General features: G+C 44.7%; 1 protein-coding gene across 1 annotated transcript; it reads left to right on the top strand.

The window, feature by feature from the left end:
• Nucleotides 1–407: 407 nt before the first annotated feature.
• Nucleotides 408–24595, top strand: ntn4 (netrin 4). The gene is made up of 10 exons (XM_084346584.1): nt 408–470; nt 2259–2812; nt 8082–8360; nt 14488–14614; nt 16296–16481; nt 21649–21862; nt 21989–22083; nt 22657–22725; nt 23109–23282; nt 23414–24595. Exons 1-10 carry the CDS (start codon nt 425–427, stop codon nt 23551–23553), a joined length of 1884 nt encoding a protein of 627 aa, XP_084202710.1. The 5' UTR covers nt 408–424; the 3' UTR covers nt 23554–24595.
• Nucleotides 24596–26298: the final 1703 nt, after the last annotated feature.

Here is a 26298-nt window from a genome sequence, read left to right as displayed (position 1 = left end):
GCTGTCACTACACCACCTCTCCGCGGCTCCGGCTCCTTAGAAATAGATGTGCGGGGCAGAGCGGAGCGGGCAGCAGGCTCAGTGCGGGGAAATGAAACACGCTGCGGGTCCCGAAGCAGCAGCAGCAGCAGCAGCAGCAGACGAGCTGAGCAGACCCTCCTCCTCCTCCTCCACCTTCTCCTCCTCCTCCTCCTCCTCCTCTACTCTTCCTCTCCTCTCTCTGCGGGACATCACGCACCGTCCGGGATCATGTTGTTTCTCCATGAGTTATTATCGCCTTGTTGGATCGCAGCTGAGTGAAAGAGAAAGTCCACACTGGATTTGAACCTGCGCACTTGTCTCACCGTGGATGAGATCTCTGCACGCTTCATTTTCTCCATCTTCCTCTCACATGTATTTCGGATTATTCCTGCCACACGGAGATATGCTGGTTTTACTCGTAATCGGCCTGGCCGTGCTGTCAGACGCAGGTAAGTGTTGGTTTTAGTTCATGAAACATCCTATTGTCAGAGTTATTGTCACTGGGGCAACAATGTGCTGGGAAGAGGTGGCAGCAATGCAGAACTCGCCTTAATTTTTAGGCAATTTAATCTCCGGCTGAAAGCGTTTCTGATTTGGATTTCTGACACATGAGCCCACATTTATTAAAAGTTTGGAGTTAATTCAGATTTATAAACGAAATTATTAAACTACAGTTTTCATTTTAACCCCTGGTAGACAAAGAACATGAGGGGATATGTCTGAGCCTCATTGTTGTTAAATTAGGCAGATTTAGATGGAAGTCTGGTATTGAAAACATGAGCGTGAAGATTTTTGTCTTGTATTTACATTTAGATGAAAAGCTTACAGATTAGGTTTATTGAAGGTTCTGTAAAATTAAATATAGTTCAATTTAACATTATTTTCTAAATTATTTCTTATCTTAAATCCTATTAATTAGAAAAATAGGAGAATAATATACAATCTAGAGGCTTAAGTCTGACCTTCCCACCTACAGACAGTTATGTAATTCAACATAAACTCCAGTCTAACACCAAACATGCTTTCAGAAAAGGTTCCCCAGTGCTAAACTTAATTAATTCAGCATCTGAATGTTTAATATGAGCCTGTCTGTGAGGTCTGACATGGAAAAACAACGGAAAGTTCCAGGTTTGAGATGATAAATCCGCCCTGGAAGATGACACTGTGGCCCTCAGGGGGGTTGCAGAGCGTCTGGGAGGCGTCTGAGCTGCTGCTCATCCTCCCCGAGCTGCCAAACTTTATCTGTGTTAGAGTCCACGCTGGCTGCAGTCCGCAGCAGGCAGGTGCACAATGCCTCTATTATCCCTTTTGCATAACATTTCCGATCGAGGTAAATCACTTGACTTGTGTACACACACTCACACTCGCACACTCACACTGAGTCACTCTAAATCTCAGCTCGCCCACTCACTAAAACACTGATTTGTGGAGAATGGGCAAAGTCCCAACATCTCCAAAACCTCCAAGTGTGTTTAGAAAGCAAGTTTTTGATTTCGAGGGTCAAAGTGGAGCTTTTAGTGTCACTAACACGACATTTTTATTGCTTGACATGGTCAATTATTAGACATATGTCACAAAATGTTCAGTTTAGATGGAGAGAGTTTTCTTTAGTGTTCTTCTGTTGTGTTTTTTGTTTGCATATGGCCTTTAAAATAGGTTTTGTGGCAATCTGGGTCACTCTTTCTCTTAAAATCTGGACTTAAGCAGATAAAAAATCGATAGCTTTGGCGTTAATTGTTCAGTTTTTGCCTTTCTCTGGGGCGTATTCTTCCTCTTCATCATCCTACCTAAAGAAATAGTCCCAGTGATGCTGCTGTTCGTCTTGCATGTGAACATTTGTAGGTGTCCTTCCTCCTCTTTGACAGTAAACTGAACATTTTTGGGTTGTGAACAAAACAAGACATTTGAGGACGTAATCGTAGGCTTTGGGAAACATGAATTGAAGTGCCTTTAAGCATTTTCTTTAATCGAGAATATTAACAACCGATTAATCGACAATGAAAATAGCCTAATTTGCTATTAAGATGGCTCAGTGTTGTGTTTAAGTTAAATAAATGTGGACGAATGCCACGAGAGCAGTGTGATTTGGGTGAACTGACCCTTTAAGCTCAGGTATAGTGGGTGCCACACCTTGCCACACACACATGCTTTCACACTTTCACAGTTTTCTCTAGAAAGCTGTTATGTCACCATATTTACTCAGTAAACTGTTTCTCTCTTCCTGTCTGCTCCTCCAGGTGTGTCGGCGGAGGTGTTTCGCGCAGGTGTGGCCCCTCGCTGCGAGAGCCGAGCCTGCAACCCTCGCATGGGTAACCTGGCCCTGGGCCGCCGCGTCCTGACGCAGACCGTCTGCGGCAACAACGGCACCGAGCTCTACTGCTCCTACTCCGACCCCAACGCCAACCTGGCCTGCAGCGCCGCCAAGTGTGCCAAATGCAACGCCGGCCTCCCGCTCCTGTCCCACCTGGCCGGGGCCATGTCCGACTCCTCCTTCCGTCACCCCAACACCTGGTGGCAGTCGGCCGAGGGGGTGGAGTCTGAGACGGTGCAGCTGGACCTGGAGGCCGAGTTCTACTTCACGCACCTCATCTTAGTGTTTCGCTCGCCGAGGCCTGCCGCCATGACGCTGGAGCGGTCGCAGGACTTCGGGAGAACGTGGAAGATGTTGCAGTACTACGCCTCCAACTGCAGCGCCGCCTTCGGGCTGGAGGAGGGCAAGGCAGGAGCGGGGCGGGACGGGGCCACCTGCACCTCCAAATACTCCGGGGCTTATCCCTGCAACCGTGGAGAGGTGAGGAGGGAGCTGTGTGTTGAGTTCACGTTTTAGTATTTTAAGTCTATTTTTATGCTTCAAGTTGATTTTTCTTCCATTTCACACACGTCACTGCACTGATTTTGTGTTCGCTTCATGGTGAACTTGCTCCCAATGGGTTTCAGTGTCAAGTATACACGTTAAAATCATATCACTGTCTTTAACCGGAGCTCGGATCACTTTGCCTTTTTTTTTCTCTTTGACAATTCATGACTACTTGCCAGAAGTGCCCGAGGTGATCAGATTTGTATCAAGTCTTGGTTGAGTTCCCACCATTTCTCTGGATCCAAACACAGTCAGAGAGCAGGTTAACGCAGGTGGAAGGTGGAAGGGAGGGCGGATAAACACACCTGCAGTGAAACGCTGGAGGGGCTGACAGAAAGTTTCCTGCTCGGGCTTTTTCTTCCTCTGTGAATGAACTCCTAACAATGTCCATATAAAACACGTCAGGTATGACAGGTAAACCGTGCCGCAGCGAGAGAGATGCTTTCCTAAACAGATGATTTCTAAAGTGCACCCTCGTCCTGCTGGAACAAATCCAGCTCTTTCTGCTGTGAAGTCACGCAACATGCGAGAGTCATATGGCGTCGTTAGCACACTGAGCAGAATGAAAGAGCCAGGTGGGGGAAGCTCTGCGAATGTGTGTGTGCGTGTGTGCATGAGTGAGGATTTAATAGGCGTACTTTGACTGTAGCACGAGAGGGCTTCCTGAAGTCCATTGATGTTTAATTGAAGCAGTGTGTGTCGGGGAGCTGCACGGCAGATGTGTGTGGAGGCGCATGCCGAGCGTGGTGCTGCTCTGGACCCCCTGGCGTGATTCTCATGTGTAATGTGTGTTTACGTCCTCTTTGACTGACTGCTGCGACTCCCTCCGAGTACTCCTCCCAGGTGTTAGGAGCTGATTCTGCTGCTGTATGTCGTAAATCTTCCTGTATGCGCTCCTGCGCTTTCTTCGCACGCTCGTGTTTTTGAGAAATTAGCCTTTTTTGCATTTAATCCATGATCAGAATAGCAGCTTCCTCTCCTCTCTGTGTCTCTCCAGCGTGTGCTTTACTCACCGCGTCTCAGCCACCTGTGCTTGAAGCACGACCTTCGCCCTTTAACCCCTCAACTGTTGACCCGGAGGTTAAAAGAGGTCAAGTAGCGCTCTGACAGACCAGCTGCCGCTGCTGCTCAGCTGTTCACACTGTCTCTGCTTCTGTGTGTTTGTGTTGTGATTGTATCACATCACCTATGATGACAGTAACGTGCCTGTGGCTGGTGCAAGGTGATAAAAACAAAGCGTTAAACTGTGCGGTATGGACGAGCTTGTGTTTTAGTGTCGCACTTCTGCTGTGTTTCGTGTACAAATATGAAAAGTGTCTATAAGAATGGACCAAATATTACTTTCTCCTGCTTCTTATATCTGTTTTCTGGAGCTTTCAGCATTATGTGGCGTATGATTTCACCTGTGTACGTTGTTTTTTCAGCAGGATGACATCATCTAGTGAACGGTTTTCCATGAAACGGCCTCCAGGAATTTTTTCCCACTTTTTTGTAAAATTCTCAGGGTATGATGAACGGATGAATGGATCTTAAAGAGATGGTCAGACATATTTAGGTGGCTGATATCTATAAGTGAGCCTTTGCAGAGGTATGCTCTCTACCGAGTGCCATTCTAGTTGAAGAAGTAATTACGTTAAAGCCTTAGAAGGATTACCTTCCACTACGTCAGCGCGAGTCAAAAGCACGACTGCAGCAACAACGTGTACTATCGTATTAAAGCAGGGCAAATAAGAGGTATCACCTGACTGATAACTTGACTTAAAGTTTATCTGCGTGCACGTGTGTGATTGCTGTTGGCTCAGGTTAAAAGATTTGAAGGTTTCGGGGGCTTGAACTGTAGCTGGGAGCGATTACAGCAGGTCCTCTCAGCTTTCCGCCTCTCTCCTTTCTCCCGCTAACATGAAAGCGTGTCGTCTCATGCGCTGAAAGCTTTTCGTGTTCACCTGTAATGTGGGGAAAAGGTGCTTTGTGTGTGTGTGTGTGTGTGTGGAGCATGCAGGGCTCCTTGTCTTATTTATGAGGTCAGCCGGGCTGGAAGAATGTGAGTGTTTGTTGTAGAGACTGACCTCCTTAGGGAAGAGAGAGAGGCAGACTGGCCTACACACACACACACACACATATTCTCGTTTCCACTGTTCCTCGAGCGCACACACACACACACACACACACACACACACACACACACACACACACACACTTGTCCGTGCCCTTCCAGATAAACACATACAGTCGGCTCTCCGTCTGTCTGCTGGGAAGGAAGTGCCGTTGCTCTGATGGATGTTGGTACCGTTGGCTAGACACCCATCCCCCCTCTCCGTTTCCCTCTCCGTCTTTCTCCTTCCATCAATGCCCATTGTGCCTGTTTACCAGATTACAGTCCACAGTGCTTTGATGGAATTACGCCTGTTAAAGCCAGACTTACTTTATTTTGCGGTCTGAAGTGGACACATGGCCCACAGTGAACCCACTGCCACAGGACTCGGAGAGACAAAACAACAATCTGGCTGTAATTTATGACATATTTTTGACTGCAGGTGTAAAACATTTTCATCTAGTGTGTGTGCATTTCAATAACCCACAGAGATGGTTTCTAACAGCAGGTGTGTTTCATTCTGCTCACGAGACCTTGTTACTGTGAGTACAGTTACAGTTAAAGGTTCCCTGTGGAGTTTTCTTGTAAACAGACATCAGTATAAATGTTTATAGTCAGTGTGTCGTCTTCTTGTCTTCTCCCAGAGGCCCAACAAAACCCGATGATTGCATTTCCTGTCTCATGAAACATCTGCAAAGTATTTTGAAAAACAATATTTTGAAACTCTGATCATGTGTCACTGTTTGCCGTCCAGCAATTTTATTCTCTCCTGGTTGTTGTTGGGACGTTGCTACGTTTTTTGTGTGCAGCCACCAGCAATTGCAGGTCCGTTAAAAAGTGTAAAATCGCAGGAATATGTGTCGCGTGCTCGTTCAAGTTCATGCGCATCCATTCGAATGCTCGTAATGTTTGAGAAAACGAGGGTTGCTTGTCAAAACGTTGCTCCATAGCGCCGCCGGTGGTCAAAAACTTCACAGGGTGCCTTTAAAACGACAATGCACAAAGAAAACACTTCTGACGTACATTGCTTTTTCTCTGGCATCTCCACGGACAGTTGTCACACAAATCTCCAGCTGTTTATATGTTGTCAACTGGTTTGATCAAGGCCTTAGTTTCGCTTTGGGCTTTCTGGTTTAGTGTTTCACTTCTGGAAGACTCTGCGGGGAAAATAAAATACATGAATCAGTAAATGAAAGCGAGGCTGTCCAGTAAATTTCCTGGTGAGGACAGTTTGGTTGACCACTGTCCTTATTGACCGCTGGCTCTGACGACATTGACGGTCAAACGTAGGTTGGAGAGTCTGCGTGGGTTGAGCAGACTGGATGCTAATTGAGCACCACTTGGATCTTGCTTTGTTTTCAGCTCTGGTTTGGGTTACAACCAGTGGCAGACTCAGGATGTTTGAGGGGCAGCGGCAAAAAAAATAAAAAGGGCAGCAGCGCGCAGAGAGTTGTAATATATTTATAGTGAAGAGAGGGCACTTCATCATGTTTTATCTACCTACCAGAGGAGCATCCAGGAGTATTGGAGTAATATCCAAGCCCCACTTCACTCTCTGAAGGCAGAACTAAGCATGTATAAGTTTATAATGTATATTTAAGGTTGTCAGAAGAACTGAAGTAAGGCTGCATCCAAACACACACGTTTTAAAAACAATGACAAGGTATTAATTTAATTTAAAATTAAAACTTAACTCTGATATTGTCCTCATTTAGTTAAACTCATTTGCTTGGCCTCATATTAACATAAACATGGGTCTCATCAGCATATCAGCGAATACTAACTTTTTTCTCAAAAGAGAAACGAAGAGGCATGATCGTGTTGTAAAAGCTCCAAGATGGCCTCTCGTTGAATGTATGTTGGGTGAAGAAATCCTCGACACTGATGTTTGTGTGCATGCCAGTGTGGTTGTGTGTGTGAGCTGGTGTTGCTGTGGTGTCACCGGGCTGTCGCAGGCCTTTTGTGCCGCCCTGAGTTATGTGAAGCTGCATCTCCGTCCCCGTCTTTGTCTGGCCCTGCTCTCCGTGCTCTCCCGCGGACCGGCGCCCCTCGTCCTATTTGTCGTGTTCTCTTAATTGTGGACCACAATGCCGTGACCCCGTGACCTTTTTCAACAACAGGGAAATTAATAGTGCTCCTCCCATCACACTCTCGGCCAGTCATCCGGCCAATGAGGGAGCAGCGTGGGGGCTTTTACTTGCATCTCAACCAAGAGCCTCGACTAAAGAAAACACACACTCGCACACATAAACACACACACTACTCATCCCATGATATCAATGACGGCCAATGACAACAACGCACACTTTGTAGAGAGAGACACACTGCAAACACACACATTTCTTTCACAGCGAGAGTTGGAGCAGACACCAACTTTTTTCACCCCGGCAACAGCAGCGGTGTTGGTTGCCAGTGGCAGCAGTAGGCATGGCGATGGCAGCCCATAAAGGGATCTTCGATTTGAAGGATGTCCAGGGACCAGACAGAGTAAAGAGGGAGAGAGAGAGAGGGGGGAGAGAGAGAGGGAGAACTCATTTAAGGACACCCAGCAGCCTCATGGTCACGTGAGGACGTAGTCGGTGACGGCGGGGTCAAAGTTTGGAGCACGGATAATACCAAAACAAACCCCCATTAACATGACAGATGTAGTGACATGAGCAGCGTCAATGAAACAGCTTGTGTCACTTAATAAACCCGTCTAATCCCTCTAAATCATGAAGTGGGTCTCTTGTGCACTATTCAGCATTTTATTAACATTTTCAGTCATTAAAGTCATGAAGCAAAGAGAGGGGGAACCATAAATACCCAGGCCCAACAAGCGTTTGAGTTTTTGCTGTTTGTTCATCCTTAAAAGGATGAAAGTAAGGCTGCATCCAACACTTACGCCAAAGAAATTAGTTTTACGAATGGATAGAAACACCACAAACATGGGAGAGAAGCTAATTTGCTTTTTATATGTGAATACAGGCTTATCAAGACCAAAACAGGACTAGAAGAGTTTACTAGAACTACCTCAGTCCCCTTTAATTCAATCTAGCCTAATCCGGTATTAAATAAAACGTATTTAAACTGCAACATGTGTGACAGCAGATCTCCCTCTCTGACTGACAGGTGATCTACCGGACGCTCCCGAAATGGGAATCCCTGGATCCGTTCGGGGCGGAGGGCCAGCAGCAGCTGAGGGTGACCAACGTCCGAATCCGACTGCTGAAGCGTCAGCCGTGTCCGTGCCAGGCCAAAGACCTCGCCGCTGCACGCGAAGATCTTCCCACCCGACACTTCGCCATCTACGACCTGATAGTGAAGGGAAGCTGCTTCTGTAACGGACACGCCGAGCAGTGTGTTCCTGCACCGGGGTACCAGCCCATCAGAGACCGGACCAACCATGTGGTAAGAGACGAGTTCTGACTGAGTGCATCATGGATGGTATTTCACATTTTCTTAAACTTTTTCTTCCATGAAAGTTCACCCTTGTCCTTTGGCATGGCACTAATGCACCACTCTTCCTCTCTCTGCCTTGTTTTGGCATTTTTTAACATTCCCCATGCACACTTGTTCTCAGGAAATCAAGATTATAAGGCTTGATACTTACAGACTAAATGACTTGTTCACTTTGTGTTGGCAGTCGTCTTAATAACACTCTGAAGGAGGGGTGGTGGGGGATCACCTTTCTCTCTCCTGCTTCCTCTGTTCTTCTGTCTGCTCAGATAAACAGCTGCCTTTCCGCTGATAACAAACCCAAGAGATGTGGATATTGATTCAACGGAGCGTTAATGGTGGTGTTGATGTGTGTGTGTGTTGATGAAGGTGTGATTCTGTGTTTTTCCTGGCGATCAACCGTAAGCGTTTTCAGAGCCGGGCTCCTATCTCAGCCATCTCCACAAACAGAAACGCTGGCTGACTTTGAAGCCTGTTCTGCAATCAGTGAGGCTCGACAGGGAAAGTGAGAGTCAACAAGGAGTTTCCTTTACAATTTATATAAGCGAAGACATTTAGACAGATAAACAATAGCACTACATCGACATATACAGTAGTAAAGTCTGACTGACGAGGCTGATAGTGAAAAATCAGATGCAAGTGTTCAGCCAATGCTTGTGTTTCTACATAAACGGCTAACAAAACAAGCATTTTTGACAAGGATCTCTTGTTTTTGAAGATTTTCCACCATGATATGCGCCATAAAAAACAATCAGATGGACAAATTATGTAACAACGTGGCTTTTTTAATACCTCAACATATCTTTTGCATTCCTATACTGAAATGTGTTGTTACAGTGGCAAAAATATCATCTTATATAAATAAAGTTTGTCCATTTTGATTGGGCTAATATCTAAATCATAACTGAATTAAACACGTGAATATACAATATTTAGTAGGCTAGTCATAGCGATAGTATTTTTAGTTTTCCAGAGGAACATTTTGGGGAAGAAACTTTTAAGCCATGCTAGTTTGCAAATGTTTGCATGCTAACACTCTAAACTAAGATGGTGATGGCCTTGGTTTCCTTCCTGGGTTGTGTTCTCCAGGTTTTTCTCAAACTGTTATTTCCTAGCGTAGCTGTAGTCTGGTTATGTCTATTTTTCCTGCGGTCCTCATACAGTGGTTTATGAGCTACAGTTGCCCCAGTAAACACACCGACCTCTTCAGCCTCCTTAGCTGTCTGCTGCTGCTCTTCTCTGGTTCACTCATCCTCCAGATCAGCTTTTGTGTGGACACAGAAAGAAAGCCCAGAACAGGCACTCATGTTGTCCAGCAGACTACCAGGGCCACGAAAATCTCTGTCAGATCAGATATTTCTGCATTTTGGCTGAAAGAAGGCGTCTATCAATAAACTCTGCCACTTTTCCTGGCCTTCTCCTGTCGAAAATACCAGGACGACGAAGCTTTCAAGGCTGTCATCATAAAATACAAGCCAAATAAGATGTGGAGTAGGGCGGGTCTTGGAAGAAAACAATTAATAATGCTTTAATAATAATAGTTTTGTCCATGCAGAATGTAATGGGACATATTCTAAGTGCCCCTGGTTAAATGATTTAAGATTCATTGTTAATACGTCAAATCTTTTCAGCTTCTACGACTATCTTTTCACTTTCGACTCTATTTTACATCCTGTTAGTCATTATGAGTATGAAACAATAACAGGACATGTAGCCGCCATAACTTAACAGTCCATGAAAATTGCCTTCTGACGAGCAGCTGAGAAAATCTCATATTTTACGCTGATATGAACCAGAGAGAACGCTCGGTATGATGCGTGATTGATGAACAAGACGATTCGTGTGTTTTCTTTGCTGATACCAGCTTTTTCTGTAATGAAGCTGCTGATAGCCGAGTTATTGGACGCAGTCTTTAAATCTTAAAATCTGATTATGTTCATGCCAAGAAATTCCAAGTAACTCTGACCAGTGTTTTCAGCAGGATTTCCTTATTATGAGGGTAGAAAATCCTCTTTAGATCACAGAGCTGTAAAACCCTCCTCCGCACGCCAGGGTAATAATAATAATAGATCATTTTAATGCTCGCATGTGTGGCTGATGTCCATTTTTCACAGCAAATATTAGACCTAAGACCTAAAGTTTGAACAGTAAATCTTTCTGTCCTCACAACATTACCTCAGGTCATAGGCGCGTCGTTCTGCTGTGTGCCATGCGGGAGCGTTCGGTAAACACTCGGCGGTTATGTAAGTGCCTTTGCCTCCTATCAGCAGTTTGTTTTCTGTGTCTGTTTCGACCCAGAGCCGCTGTTTCTGGCAAAACCCAAACAAGCAGAGATGGAAGATGAGGGCAGAGATTACAGATTAGTCAGTGAAGGGAAGGGCGTGCAGTGGTGGAAGTAAAAGTAGTAGTACCATGCCGTAGAAATACTCCACGAGCAGTAGAAGTATGCATTTAAAGCAGTACTTGAAGGATAAGTTCACCCAAAGGTAAGATTCAGCCATGATCTACTCACTCCCATCCGGATAGAAAGATCACAAAAAAAACAAAGCAACAAAAACATAAATCCACACAGCTCGTCTGGTGTAATCCTAATCTCCGGAAACCACCAAATCCCAGATTTATTCGAAAAGACGTCAAGGAAACAACTAATCTGAATCAAAATCACCAAACTTGGAGAAAATGAAGTCATTAACGTGATCCAAGTTTCACAATATTAAAGTAATAACACTTTATTGCTCTAGTTACTCTGGTTACTTTTGGATTACCTCGATACCAAAAAGAAATATCGATAAATTGGCTTTTACTTAATCCTAATAACTTGTAAGTGAATATATCTGTAATCTAATTACATATATACTTATATTATACTTATATTCTGTTACTCCCAAAGCCTGAGTACAAGTACCACACATTTGTGCTTAAGTACAGTACTTGAAAATGTACTTAGTTACATTCTGCCGGTGTGTGTGTGACCATCCGTTACACCAAAAACAAAGAGTGCAGCGTTTTTGTCTCCTCTGTACAGTGGGGCCTGTTTGTTTGGTCTGCTGTGTGTTAGGGGTGTGTGCTTAAGCATGCAATGTTTTGTCTGCTTCAAGTGTGTGTGTGTGTGTATGTGTGTGTGTGTTTGAAGGAATGTGTGTGTGTGTGTGTGTGTGTGTGTGTGTGTGTGTGTGTGTGTGTGTGTGTGTGTGTGTGTGCGTGTGCAGTAATCGGTGGTGAAAGTGGTTCTGATACGTCAAGTCATTACTGACCCCAGACACTGAGTGTAGACGACAAGGACCAGTTTGTTTGTTTGTTTGTTGTTGTTGTTTTGTGCTCCTTTGCCCCCACATAAGGGTTCTGTGGTTCAGGGTGATTACACTGTCTGTTAGTTAGCTACAAAGCCAACACACACACGTTTACACACACACAAACACACACACATAATGACATCCAGTGACAGCTACTGGAGCGTTAGCAGCAATTAGTCCAGTCTGGGTTTGTGCCTCTCTTTCCATATTTCTGTACCGCTGTTACTCTCTTTCTTTTCATTTCTTACACTTACATTTACATATTTAAAGGGGCACTCCACCTATTTTGCACATAGATGACTGTTAAGAGGAGTATAAGCACTACTTTGTGTGTGAAAACTGTTATGTAAGGTCTTCAGAACGGTCTGGAGAACGTTCTCGAGTCTGAGAAACATTAATTCTGTCTCTTGTGCAACGGTGAAATACTTGAGTGATCAGATCTTTACATTATTTCAATCACAAGTTATGGTACATGTCGTATAACATGCTGTCTCTCCTATTATTTGTATTTGCTGTTACTGGTTGGTCAATGTGGAAGAGGTTTTCTGCAAAAGACAATCAAGTTTAGTTTAATGGCATCGTACAGGTAGCCACGCCCCAAAAAACACCCTGCGTTATCCTCCAATTTACTCTAAATGGGACCGTCATGTACAAAATGAACATCGTGCTGTGCTGAAGAAGACTTGAACTAGAGATCGAGACCATAAACTCGTTAGGAAACTGTTTACTGAGGTGATAAATCAAGTGAGAAGTCGGGTCATTTTCTCATAAGCTTGTCTTGAGTAACCAGGTCATGATTTCTGGAGAGACGTTGCTGTTGAGCTTTTCAAATGTTTTTTTTGGGGGGCGCTTTGATCATCACAAGCCGAGCGCCGTCTAGTTCAAATATACTGAAGAGAAGGCAGACGTCTCTGTGGCCTGTCTCTCAAAAACTTGGCAACTCCAGTATTTTTTTTCTGTGTTTGTATCCCTTTAAAGAAACCGTCTAGTGGCCTTTGGCAGCTTCCAGAAGTGTTTCCATCAGCACTTAGCACCGTGCATCGGTCCTCTGCTGTGTCCTCTGTATGGCTGAGCTTACATGGTTGCGTGTGTGCAGCTCTCAGTGTGTACATGTGTTAATTGTCCCGTATCACGATATGGTAAACATGTGAAATGGGTTCAAATACCAGCTGTCTGGACCCGAGCCAGCTGCTGGTGTTGGCCATTTCTTCTTCTTCTTCTTCTTCTTCTTCTTTTTCTTCTTCTTCTTCTTCTTCTTCTTTTTCTTCTTCTTCTTCTTCTTTTTCTTCTTCTTCTTCTTCTTCTTCTTCTCCATCTTCTTCTTTTTCTTCTTCTTTTTCTTTATTTTCTTCTTTTTCTTCTTTTCTTCTTTTTCTTCTTTTCTTCTTTTTCTTCTTCGTCTTCTTCTTCTTCTCCATCTTCTTCTTCTTCTTTTTCTTCTTCTTCTTTTTCTTTATTTTCTTCTTCTTCTTCTTTTTCTTCTTCGTCTTTTTCTTCTTCTTCTTCTCCATCTTCTTCTTTTTCGTCTTCTTCTTTTTCTTTATTTTCTTCTTCTTCTTCTTCTTTTTCTTCTTCGTCTTTTTCTTCTTCTTCTTTTCCTTCTTCTTCTTCTTTTTCTTTATTTTCTTCTTTTTCTTTTACTTCTTTTTCTTCTCCATCTTCTTCTTCTTCTTCTTCTTCTCTTTCTACTCTTTCTTCTTCTCCTCCTCCTTCCTCTTCTTCCTCCCTGTCCATTTCTTCTTCTCCCTGTGCCCCTCCTCTCTCTCCACTCTCTCACAAATCTTCATTAATAACGTCTTCTTCATTTTTCCATACGTGTCATTAGGTCTCCTGCCTCCTATTCGCCCGGACCTCTCATTTAAGCGATTGCTCCCCTTATTAGTGTGATTGAGCTGGTGTAAAATCAGTCATGTGTGTTCACCTCTACATTGTCGGGCTGATCCGGGGTCAGTTCACGCGGGGAACATGTTGCTTCAGGCTCTGTTCTATAGCATGTGGATGTGTTTAACTGTAAACTCGGTACAGTGTGTTCGTGTGTGAATCGGAGCCAATCAGGAGGTAGTGACACATCACACACACCGTGGGAAACAAACGCAGGAATTAGTGTGTGTATTTTCCATTTCTGTGTCAGTGTGTGTCTACCTCTGAAATCATTGTATAATCGAGTGTGTGTGTGTGTGTGTGTGTGTGTGTGTGTGTGTGTGTGTCCTACATTACAGTTGCACGGTGTAACGCAAACAAATAAAGAGCTTCCTCAGATGCCTTGCCCCCCCCTCCCCTCCTTCAATCATTATCCAGCATGCATGGCATTCCAGCTCACAGGAATGACAAGGAGATTGTTATTGTGCTCTCAGCGCTGCATACTTGCACTCTTCTCATACACACACACTCGTAAACACACACACACACACACACACACACACACACACAGGCTTTTCAGACCGGAGGCCCGTTCTTGTTTCCAGTGATGAAGCCAAACAATCAATCTCCATTCACTAATTTCAGGCTAGGGAGTACGAGAGACAGTGATGGGGTGAGAGGAAGTTAGGATACCAGAGGAAGTGGGAGAAGAAGAGGAGGAAAGAAATGAAACGAGAGAAGAAGAACTGGAGATAAATCTAAAAGGAAGAGTCGAGTCTTCACCCCGACAGGCTCGTCCTCACATGGAAACTTCCCTCCTCCGTCACACTGACCTCTTTGTTCCTCCCGACCCTCCTTCTCTACATCATTATCATTTTTTCTTGTTGCTAATGAGCTCCTTCTCTCTTCCTCTCTGTCTCTCTCAGGTTCATGGGAAGTGTGTGTGCAGACACAACACTGCAGGTGATCACTGCGAGCGCTGCGCTCCGCTCTACAACGACCGGCCCTGGCAGCCCGCTGACGGACTGACGGGGGCTCCACACGAATGTCGGAGTGAGTCCAACAAACGCAGTCACACATTTTTACCACCACAGGAACCTAAAGGGAAAGTTCGGGTCTTTGGAGGTGGGGTTGAATGAGGTAACTCTCTGTCCAGTGATGTTATATTCGGAAAGACATACTAGACGCACAAATAATCATTCATCACGATTCATTTTTCCAACGTCCGATAGCCCACCACTCACATTTTAGCCCCGTCTTGTCTCGTCAATGACAACAAAACATACATTTCTTCATAGTTTCTATTTTTAGCTCGTCATCGTACCGTCTTAGGTTGTTGACGAACGTTTGTCTTCACAGTTTTCATTCAACGAAATTAACACTTTACCTACAGTAGATGGTAGTCGGCACGCCCTCACTGGTGCTGGAAGCTAAGCAATGTACGGCTGTGGATGGAGACACCAACAAAAGAAAGGCAAACCTAAAAAGATCTATTTCAGTTTAATTGCCACCAGACTTCTTTGCCAAAAACACTAATTTTACCTCGCACAACGCAAGAGTTGCTGGTTTGCCGCTGCCTCGATCGGTTAGTTTGTTTGTGTTGTTTGTGGGACTTCGGTGAATCTGAGCTAATTCTTTAAAACGCCAAAGTCAGACCATAAAGCAAACAAACTAAACGAGCAGGCAGAGGCAGAAAAGCAACTCCAGCGTGCTGTGAGGTAAAATGACTGTTTCTGTCAATTGAGTCTGGTCTTTTTCTAACGTGTTTTGCTGCGTCATTAGTTAGCTACTTCTACAACAGTCTATGGACAGGTACATCTTATAACCCCACCTCCAGTGTTGGGGTCAAGACCACCTCAACCAAAACTAAGACCAGGGTGTATTGAGATGGAGACGAGACAAAGACGACTGCGAGACACATTCAAGAGTCCTCTTTGTCTGAGACGAGACCGAGTAAAAATATAATTTACCCCATAACGAGACCAGGACCCAATACTACAACACTACCTGCGTAAAAACGAAAAAGAAGAACTGTCCCTTAAAAGGTTAATGAAATGTGCAGACCTGCTTTCATAATGAGTCAAATGTTGGCCCTTCTCAGGATGTTATTCTCGATTCAAGTTCCAGATGGTTTCAGGTGGTGCCAGCAGTGTTGTTGATGATGATAAGTCAATCAGATGTGGTGTCACATAGCAACAAGAGCACCCAGAACAAACAGCTAAACAGTAACAACTGTTTACGACTGCAAGTGCAAACACAGCCGCTATAAAACACATGTTGAACATAGTACGACATCTAAGCCCCGATGAGGATTTGGGGAGAAGAGGGTCTAAAATGAGCACTATTTTGGAGAATTTGGGTGCAACAAACGGTAAACACCTGCAGATGGAAAGATTAAGAACAGAAAACAAGATCGTAACAAGATTTGGACCGTCAACAAGCTTCTACTTCCTGTGTCAAGTTTGTAAAAAGCAACTATGATGTTATAGAAAGCTAACAGTCGCTTGTTTATCACGTTGTTCCTGAAACAGATATACAACAGGCCTAAATAAACTTGTATTGCAATTTGTGATAAAGATGGTCTCTTCATGGAGGATTCACTTCCTGTCGACGATTCACCTGTAATTATCAATCAAAATGCCAATATCAGCTGTTTGTTTTAGTCTAAAGCGACAGTTCCTCCAGTCTGTCCGTCTTCGTTGCTGATGCGTTCATCTCCTCCCTCTCACTGCAGAGTGTAAGTGTAACGGACACGCTCAGAGCTGCCACTTTGATTGGACGGCGTGGCGCGAGTCTGGCCAGCGCAGCGGAGGGGCGTGTGACTGTCTCCACAACACTGAAGGTCGCCAGTGTCAGAAATGTAAAGCCGGCTTCTACAGAGACCCTCAGCGACCGCAGACCGCCCCCGACTCCTGCAAACGTAAGATACACAAACACCAAATATAACTTAGTAAACACGTTGGTCATTGTGGATCTGAAGTCGATGGTACAGAAGCTGTGGAGATGGTTTGTTAATGACATCGTCTGGTTATAAGAAGTAAATTTAAAGGTGCCAGACTACTAAAAGCTAATTAAAAAGTTTGTTTTGTGTAAAGTCTGACTAAAATCCTAACTTTTCAGCTGCTTTCAGCTACACTACATGGGACAGTGTGCAGCATGGAATTATGGGAAATGTGGTCTTAGTGATAGTAGGTTCCACTTGTGTTAAACATGACATTAAAGGTAGTTACACCAAAGTGTAACAGTTAGTTAATAATAGTTAGTTGTGTAGGCTAGAAGGAAGGTGTGGGCGAACTGTATATTCACCAACTTTTATTCATTTTTTCACAGAAATGTGTTATATTTTTTATTCAAAGTGGCTTTAAAAACTCTTAAATCCTGTAACCAATGTCTGATATTGTTACTATAACGTATCCTCAGGAAACAGGCGTTGCTCTTGTAGATATGAGCTTTTCTTTTTCATGTATACTTTTTGGCAAACTGACACCAATAAAACCCACAACCGCGACATGTAGAACACATTGTAGGATTACATGACGCATCGTTAATCATGCCGGTGTTGACAAAATGTTGCTGGCGTAAATCACAACATTAACCTCACACACGCCACACTGGCACGGCGCTCTCGTTCTCACGAGGAATGCTGAGGATTGAGATCACAAGCCGGGACGTGCTGGATAGCGTTGATTTCTGATGGGCACCTGGCTCTCTGTGTGTGTGTGTGTGTGTGTGTGTGGGTGTGTGTGTGTGTGTGAGAGACAGAGACAGCAGACGGCCCACGCTCCGTCCACCGTTTACACCATAGTTAATCATCAGATGGGGACATTCCTTCGTCTTGACTCCAAGCTCGACACACAACCCCTGCATGTCCATCTCGGCTTGTTTTGCCATTTTTCACGTGTGACTCAGAGCTCAAGTAGCTTCGGGGTAATCATTGGTAGTTGTTGTAAATGTGTGAGGGTCCTCTATATGTGTGTGTGTGTGTCTGGGTTGTGCAGCGTTCTGCCCTCCGGCGATGAGACGCGTCTTAAGTAAACACGCGATAGTCATCCATAACCGCAGAGCAGTGGCTACATTCTCCCTCTGATTATCTGTCAGATTTGACCCAGTGCGCTCGGTCCTGCAGGTATGTCGGACTCGCGCGTGATTACTGCAGCGTGAGTGTGTTTGCGTTCACGTAGGCATCGAATTCAAAACAACTGTCGAAATTGTACCAGACCATTCAAAAACATCTAGAGGGGGGAAAGTGTCGGCTATCAGCCCAATTGTATCACTCAGTTCGGGCGTGCCCTGCAAATTTGATCTTTTTCATGATATTAAGAGATCTATTACAACAGAAATAGAAAACTTACACAAATTAATAATACAAATATCATAATAAATAGTGGTAGAATACACATTGAACATCAGCAAACAACAAGAATAAAACTACAGCCATGCTAGCAATTCTGTGAGGCAGTTCTATTAGCTCAATGCTAACTATGGCTAATTAGATTTGCAGGTATTTAGTCATAAATCAACATATTGTACAAACACAAAATAAAAAAGGAAGTGAATGTCTGAACCAAATTTTATGGCGGTCCATCCAATATTTTTTAGATATTCCACCCAAAACAGCCACCGGGCTGCCCTCTCGCTGCGCCGCCACCCAGCCTGTCCGCTCTACCTAACGAGCCCAGAGACACTGCAGTTGTGGGAGCCAAAGTGTTGGTGTGTTTACCGGGGCAACTGCAGCTAATAGTGCGCTGCATCAGCTCCACCGCTAGCTTGTTGTTTTGTTTTAAAAAATCCCACCTCGAGAAAACCACAAACACGACCCTGGAGCAGGTCAGTAGCTGTAGTTGCCCCAGTAATCACACCAACCTCTTTGGTTGGCCTTTAATTTACTCAACATTGATGATGTGCACCACCTTTGTGTATCATAGAAACAAATTGGTCTGTTATCTGTATTAATATCGCACAGACGTTCTCGTGAGCCACAATGAATGGATTGTTTTGTAACGTATTGAGCAACATAACCTCTACCTCAGAAACCCCCTCAGAGAAAAACAGGGATGCAGAGTGAGGCAAACGCACTTAACATTAGCCAACTTGTTTATACATGGCACCATAGGCCGCCCTACACATGTAGGCCCAGTTTGAAATAGAACAGAAATTCTTCTACAGTAAACATAACAGTGGTCGCTGCTCCGTCTGTCTGTCAGCGAAGGAGTCCTTGGCCTGAAAAATGTTGAAGACCTCTGCTTTGGGGTGTTGTTTTACCCCATAAATCTATAACCTTGTCACACTCATTGAGCGTGTACGCCAACCTCTTATGACAGTAAGAGGCCTAAATCACTTTCTCTGAGTCGAGCCATTCTGCTCCATCAGCGTCGATCTTATCAGGATCTCATAGTTGATAAATTAGACTTCTTTTGGAGCAAAGGTATGCCAACATGCCATCAAGTTTAGGTGTGTTGGCATCGCTGATAAGGGCAAAGAAATCCAACGCACCAGATTTTTTAAAACAGACGTTATGCAGCTCGGATTTCAGCGATCGCCTGAGGTGAAAATCTCACCTGTTGGGTAACTGCGGAGGCTGAAGGGCTAATGAATCCTCCCTGACAGCTGACTGATAGAAACAAGGAGCGATGGAAAGCTCGGAGAACCCCTGAGACGAAGGTACAGGTTGTGAAACCCCGCTCTAGCCCTCGCTGACAATGGAGGAATTTCCCTCCGTCGTGAGGAACATTTTTTTCATACCAAGCTCCGAGGGGCCCGGGAAAGAAAACACTCTTGTCAAGCTCGTACACACTAAACTCTTTAGCGTGGAGGGGAGGGGGGGGTTAGTTACAGTGTGTGTGTGTAGTTTGTTGTCTGCACAGGTTGCTCAGGCAGGTGTCTTGTCATGTCTCAGCTCATGAAGTTTTCATTGTCTGCGCTGCTGCAGCTGTCAGCTATCTTAGATACACACACACACACACGTTTACACACAGGAGTCCTTGTGTGGTGACCCCTTCAAGTGCTCATAAATTCTCACGCAGATATGTAAACACACACACCGAGCACATCGCCACACGTGTTTCAGCTCTGCGCGGAACAGAGGTGGTGCTGTAGACTCGTTAATTATTAACGTGCGGAGGCAGCTCGCGAAATAATAGTGTTGATGAGGCCTGATGCGCACACACACACACACTCACACACACTCGTACACACTTGTACACAATGCTTCTCAGCGTGTATATCAAGGTCTCGTGTCATAATGGCCGTTATATGTCAAGTATGTGTGTTTTTGTGTGTGCCTTCGTGCATTTTCGCATCTGTAAAGTCTATAAATGTGATATCTTTATTGTTTTATTGATATTGTGCAGCTCGGGTCTCGTGATAAGGTTTATCTTATCTTTGTTGTACCTGGTGATTCGCCTGATAAACTGTCTGGTTTTGAGTTCAGGAAGGTGGAAACGTCTTTCTGATCAACGTTCTCACGGGCTGAAGACAACAATGTGCTTCATCCGCAGTTTTAGCAGTCGAACGTGGGAAACTTGTCGTTCCTGCTCCCTTTCTGTCGAGGAAATTCAGACAAAAAAACAGTTTCTCAGAGGAGCCTCTAAGCCCCAACTGACCACATACGCCCACCGCTTACCAAACAAACAAAGGAATTACAGAAACATGGATTTAAATAACAAAACTATTGAGTGAGGAGGGAATGTAATACAAAATATTGTACGTGTTGTTAGACAGATGAGAAATTATTCCCAGAAACTCAACATATTACCAAGTATATTTGTCTAATTACGAGTCAAAATATCTCATTACACTTAATATAAGACACACTCACCTAACAAGTAACAATTTTAGACATTTCATATTATGTCAAGAAGTCTAACCCTAGCGTGAAACTATTAATGTTTATCTTTATTGCTCCATGAATTACATCAATTTTGGAAAGTTGCTGTTTGTCTTAAGATCATAAATGATCATCTAGTTTTGTGTTAAACTGCTCAGTGAACTACATTGTCTCGCTCAGCACCAACATGGCGATCAGCTCGGCTCAGAAACTTTGTTAAAAAATGTGAAAATCACAATAAATCTGTTCATATTGACAGAGACACTTATGTGGAAGGAGAGTTTGTCAAGTTTAATATACCGGAGCTTAGCTTAGTTTTATTAGAAGTTGAACGAAAGGGCCGTGACTTCGGCTCTCTATTACAAAAACACCTGCAGAACTGATGCTGAAACATGGTGGGCGGTGCTGACTCAGGCTTGTGAGAGCTGACCAATCAGAGCAGACGTGCGACCCTAAAAATGGGTCTGTGAGCGTTCATATGGCATAAAAAAAAAACATCAAACCATTTAAGAGAAAGTCACATCGGACCATCGAGTCTAAAGGTCTTTTAAACTGACCTGTAGAGTCTAATTTATTACCAGACTTAAGTATGTCAGCATTCATCAGTTGTTCCATTTGTCTGTCTGGTATTGTTGCAGGAGCTCGTAAGACAAAGGCATCTCTCTTTTTCTTATCACACACACACACACACACACACACACACACACACCCTCCCTCCTGTCCCCTCTAATTGTGTGCTGATAGTGTGTTCTTTAAACAACCTCCAAAAACAATATACTCGCACTCACACCCACATGTTTCCACTGGCAAGTCTGAGAAAACGACTGTCTGCTGTTATCAACACTGAGGCCGGGAGCCCTTACAGGAGGAGGTGTCAGGCCTCCTCCTCCATAAATCTGTCCCTATCTCGGGGGCAGACGGGGAGGGAGCTCGTGGTGAAGGAGAGACCGAAGACGAGGAGAGAGGAACAAAGCGGGGGGCGTTGTTTGGGGCCATCTCTCTGCTGTTTAATGATGCTTGAAGCTCGACTGGCAGTAAATGACTCTTAACTACTGACTGTACATACAGAGGCCCGTCCCCCTGCACTCTCACCTCGACAGAAAGTCAAATCATGGTTCAGGAAACTATGATTTGATATAAGTTCATCTTTTTATTGGTGACTGTCCCCGTCTCTCTCGGTTTACACCATCTCAGTGCATTAACAGTAGCATTAACATGATGGCGCCTTTATATCTAAACTTTCTTCTTCTTTCCCTCCTAGCGTGCAGCTGTCACCCTCTGGGCTCCATGCCCTTCCACCTGGCTGACGGCTCCCTCTGCGACCCCTCCAACGGGAACTGCATCTGTAAACCTGGAGTGGGTGGAGCCCACTGCGACAGGTGCATGGTGGGATACTGGGGCTTCCACGAATACGGCTGCCGTCCATGTGACTGTGCGGGAGACTGTGATCCTTTTACAGGAGACTGCATGTTTGGGTGAGTGCAAGAGCTTCTCCTCTCCGGATACGATTACCAATACCTGATCAATCTGACGTTCGATTAGTTTAGACTCATTCCCGTGTGTGTGTGTGTGTGTGTTTATGTGTGTGTGTGTGTGTGCAGCTCTGATCTGGACCTGTACAACTTGGAGGGAAACTCCAGCGACCCGGTGAGGATCTTCAGAGCAGACGAGCTCTTCTCTGCCCTCCACTACTCAGGTGAGACTGACAGTGTGTGTGTGTGTGTGTGTGTGTGTGTGTGTGTGTGTGTGTGTGGCTGTGTGTGTGTGTGTGTGTGTGTGTGTGTGTGTGTGTGTGTGTCTGTGTGTGTGTGTGTGTCTGTGTGTGTGTGTGTGTGTGTGTGTGTGTGTGTGTGTGTGTTATTCATCCTCCTCCACAGTCCAGTGACCAAGCAGTAATGGTTAAGTAATGAAAGTCTTGATAGGGCCTTAGAAGGACACGGAACAAAGATGGTGTGTGTGCATGTGTGTGCATGTGTGTGCATGTGTGTGCGTGTGTGTGCGTGTGTGTGTGTGTGTGTGCATGCGTGGACAGTTTCCAAGTGTCCTTTCTCTTAGACCCCCCACCGCCGCCGCCGCCTCCACCTCCACCGCCATGTAACTGCAGCTTTCATAGGCACATTCCTCACTGGACACACACACACTGTGTTCGCATTCTTAGGACGCCATGCACAGACCACACACACACAGACACACACACACACACACACACAGCATCAGTTATGTTACAAATATTAATCTGTGCGTGTGTGTGTGTGTGTGTCTCCTGCAGAGAAGTGTGAGTGCAAAGAACAAGCCCTGACCAACAGCAAACTCTTCTGCACCATGAATTATGCATACGGTAAGAAAACAAACATGGATGTGTTTATTTGTCCTTTTTTTAAATTAAAGGATCATTTTGGTTTCTAACATTTGTGAAATTTCATTGCCGAATTTACAAAAAGACCCAAGTAATTTAAAATGTGTCACTGAAAGTGTCCAACAAAGCTTTTAAAGTTACTCCTGACTTACAAACTCTTAAATTAAGCATTTTTTTAAGGGAATCTGGGGGACTGTCTCCACCGGTGACAAAGAAGTAGCCTACATTGGCTACTGCTGACTGTATTTGTAAAATTTAACATGTTTATCGTCAATAAAAGTCCGCTAACACTTCATTTCACGGGTCCAGACACAGACATGTACACTGAAAGTCTTATACATCTTTTCTCTCTTCCTGACTCGTAGTGCTGAAGGTGAAAGTGCTGTCAGCCCACGATAAGGGCTCCCACGCCGAGGTGGAGGTCAAAGTTCAGAAGGTGCTCAGTCAGAACACCAAGGTGAAGATACAGCGGGGTCGGGTCACGCTTTACCCCGAGTCCTGGACCGCACGGGGCTGCACCTGCCCCATCCTCAACCCAGGTCAGACTCACACTCTCCCATGACTGATTAATGACAGATAAATGATAAATACCTTAAAACCTCCCACTGAAATGCAGAATAACATGCATATGATGTTAAAATGTTAAAATATGATGTTGTCCTCCCCTCAGGGGTGGAGTACCTCGTGGCGGGCCACTCGGACCGTAAGCAGGGCCGCCTCCTGGTCAACATGAAGAGCTTCGTGAAGCCCTGGAAAGCAAGTTTGGGGCGCAAAGTCCTCTCGCTACTCAAGAAAGACTGCAACTGGTAGACGGAGCGTCAAAGCACTGGAGGACAGACGGACACATGGACAGACGAGACTGTGGATTTGTGTCTTCTTGTCCTCCAGATGTGGAATATTGACTCGCAGATTTTTGGGGGCTGAACTGAGATGACTGGAAAAAAAAAAACCCTTAAGTTTGTGGCGGACTCCACCAGCTAAAAGCACATGGGATATTATTTTTATTTTTTCCTATGTGGGATTTCTTCTGCAAGAAATGAGGAATTCAGCGCTGCGGCCAAGTGCTTTTCTATTCTGAGTGATGCCCCCCGGACCCACTGACGCACATTCAAACACACACACACACACACACACACACGCACACACTGAATCTCTTCCTCTGGAGCACTTTAGCCTAAGATGGACTGAGGGAATATGGACACACAAAGAGAGGAAGACTTAACACACACACACTACACGACCCCCTGACATGGGCTGTGGATGGAGCACGTCCCTTCCCTCACACACACACACACACACACACAGACAGCAGTGTGTGTGTGTGTGTGTGTGTGTGTTTGGTGTGTGTGTGTGTGTGTGTGCTGCAGACATAATGTGCAGAGCACCCAGAGTGACGCTGAACAAGCCATACAAGCCACTACAGGTGGTTAAACCTTAGCCAGTCCAGGTGTGCCTGTGTTGAAATCAGAGTGAATGGGATTTTACCCCGAACGTGAATGTATTTGCCTGTTTTTGCAAATGTGTGTGTGTGTGTGTGTGTGTGTGTGTGTCAGCATGTGTGTGTGTGTGTGCGAGAGAGTGGTTTGAATGCAGCGGTGTGTAAGGAGCACAGTCCAGACTCAGTCCAGCTCTTTCTGTAGGTTTCGTGTATGTACACTTTCAAAAACAGCCGTTCCAACGTTTATGATTTATGTATTTTGATTCATCTCATATTACACTGCTACATTCAGTACCTTCGTGCTCTTGTACAGTATTATTTGTATATATCTATATAAATATTATTGTTCATCTTTCTCCCTCTCTGTTCAATTGTTTTTTGTATGTGGTAATATTAAAGGATAAGTCCAGTTTATTACAACTGTGGTGTTATTTTCGCAGCGTTGGCCATCATTTCTCGAGGTTATGCTGTCGTCTGGTGGTACGGCAGCGGATGCTCCTGTATCTCTTGTCAGACAGCAGCAGGGTGAACAGACTGTGGCTGGGTGGGTGTCGTCTTGTAGTATTTTTTGGGCTCTGTGCAGACATCTCTCTTCACAGATGTCACTGAAGCTCTGTGGATGGGTACAAACACCCAAAATGTAATAAGTGTTGACAGGAAAACTGTGTGAATGCACAAAAATGGTGGGTTTGGTCTGAGTCGAACCAGGAAACCAGTCTGTGAACTGAGATATGAAACTCTCGAAGGACCGCGATGACTATACTGAAATCAGGGAGTGACAAATTATGACACACACACATTTTTTGCAGTGGTCCTTCAAACAGCTGCGCACTGAAACAGGGAACTTCACTGGAAATAGGTCAGATAATTGTCAGGATGAACAGAACGGGACCCAAACGCAAGACACAGGCAGACGAGTGCTGAAGAAAAAAGCCAGCTTTTAATAACAAAGTCGAGGATCCCAAACCATAACAACCAAAATATGCAAAAATACCAAAGTACAAAGATGAAACACAAAAGCTAAACAAAGTTCAAACCAAGAGCAGCAAAGTTCAAATCAAAAGGCAAAGAACAAACAGGGAATAAAAGCCTGAAAACAAACCATGGGAGAAGGGACTCGAAGACTCGGGGGTGCAAAACAGTGTTATGGACACATCAGAGATTCCCCAAGGTCCTGATGTGAACAGGGATTTCTCAAGATCTAGGTCACAGGTAATCAGGAGCTGTTGGGTTCGCTGCTGGTCGTGCTGTGTGTTTTATTCCCACCGCCACCTTTTTAGACACCAAGGGACCAGTTTGCTTTGACCCGTTTGTGACCTGTGCAGTGCCTTGTTAGTTTCCCAACCTGCGAAACAACAGACAAACTGACAAACACAGCAGGGAGCACACAGACTACATACACAAGGGCTGATTGACTAATAGGACACAGGTGGACACAGAAAAAGGGCGGGAAATCACATAAAACAAGCAAACAGATTAGCTCACTAGCGGTACGGCTAGCTTGACCTTCTCCTTGCAGGTCGCTGGGTATTTGCGTAGTAATTTTGATGTTTAACTTTGTTTTCACTTTGCAAAAAGTTTGTTTAAAACCATTTAAATCTGTTAATGTTGTTTGTCTTTTTAGCAATGTTGCTATGTTTTCATTCGTCAGTGATTAACTTGGCAAGTCCGACAATATAAAACCAGAAGAACGATGGTGAGACCAAAGTTGTAAAAAAAATCTACTTTATCCTATAAAAGGTTACAGCTCTTCGTCATTGAAACCTCGCTGCCGAGCGGATCTTTTCCCAGACATGAACTCAGTCTCTCAACAACAGTTGATATAACCGTCCAGGCCTTGGAATACTTCCCATAAATTAGACAAAAATATCCTTATCACCCTGCTCTGTTTCTCACACCTCCCGTTCCTCTCTCCGTGTCCCTTCAGATTAAGTCATCCATCACTCTCGCTCCCAAAACACTCTCCCCTACATTCACACAGCGCCACAGAATGTAGACCATAACAGAGAGGCCGGGGCCAGCACACACACTCTGTTTGGGTTTTGGCGGCCGGCGTGTTCTCCACCGCCTCCTCGCCCGCTCTCCATGACGTGGTTGTCCGAGAGGTGTGGACACAT

The sequence above is a fragment of the Pagrus pagrus genome, assembly GCF_965226575.1.
Source record: "Pagrus pagrus genome assembly, chromosome: 23".
In the NCBI taxonomy this organism is placed as follows: Eukaryota; Metazoa; Chordata; class Actinopteri; order Spariformes; family Sparidae; genus Pagrus; species Pagrus pagrus.
The sequence above is the reverse complement of the archived record's forward strand: the minus strand, read 5'-3'. Positions and strand labels throughout refer to the sequence as shown.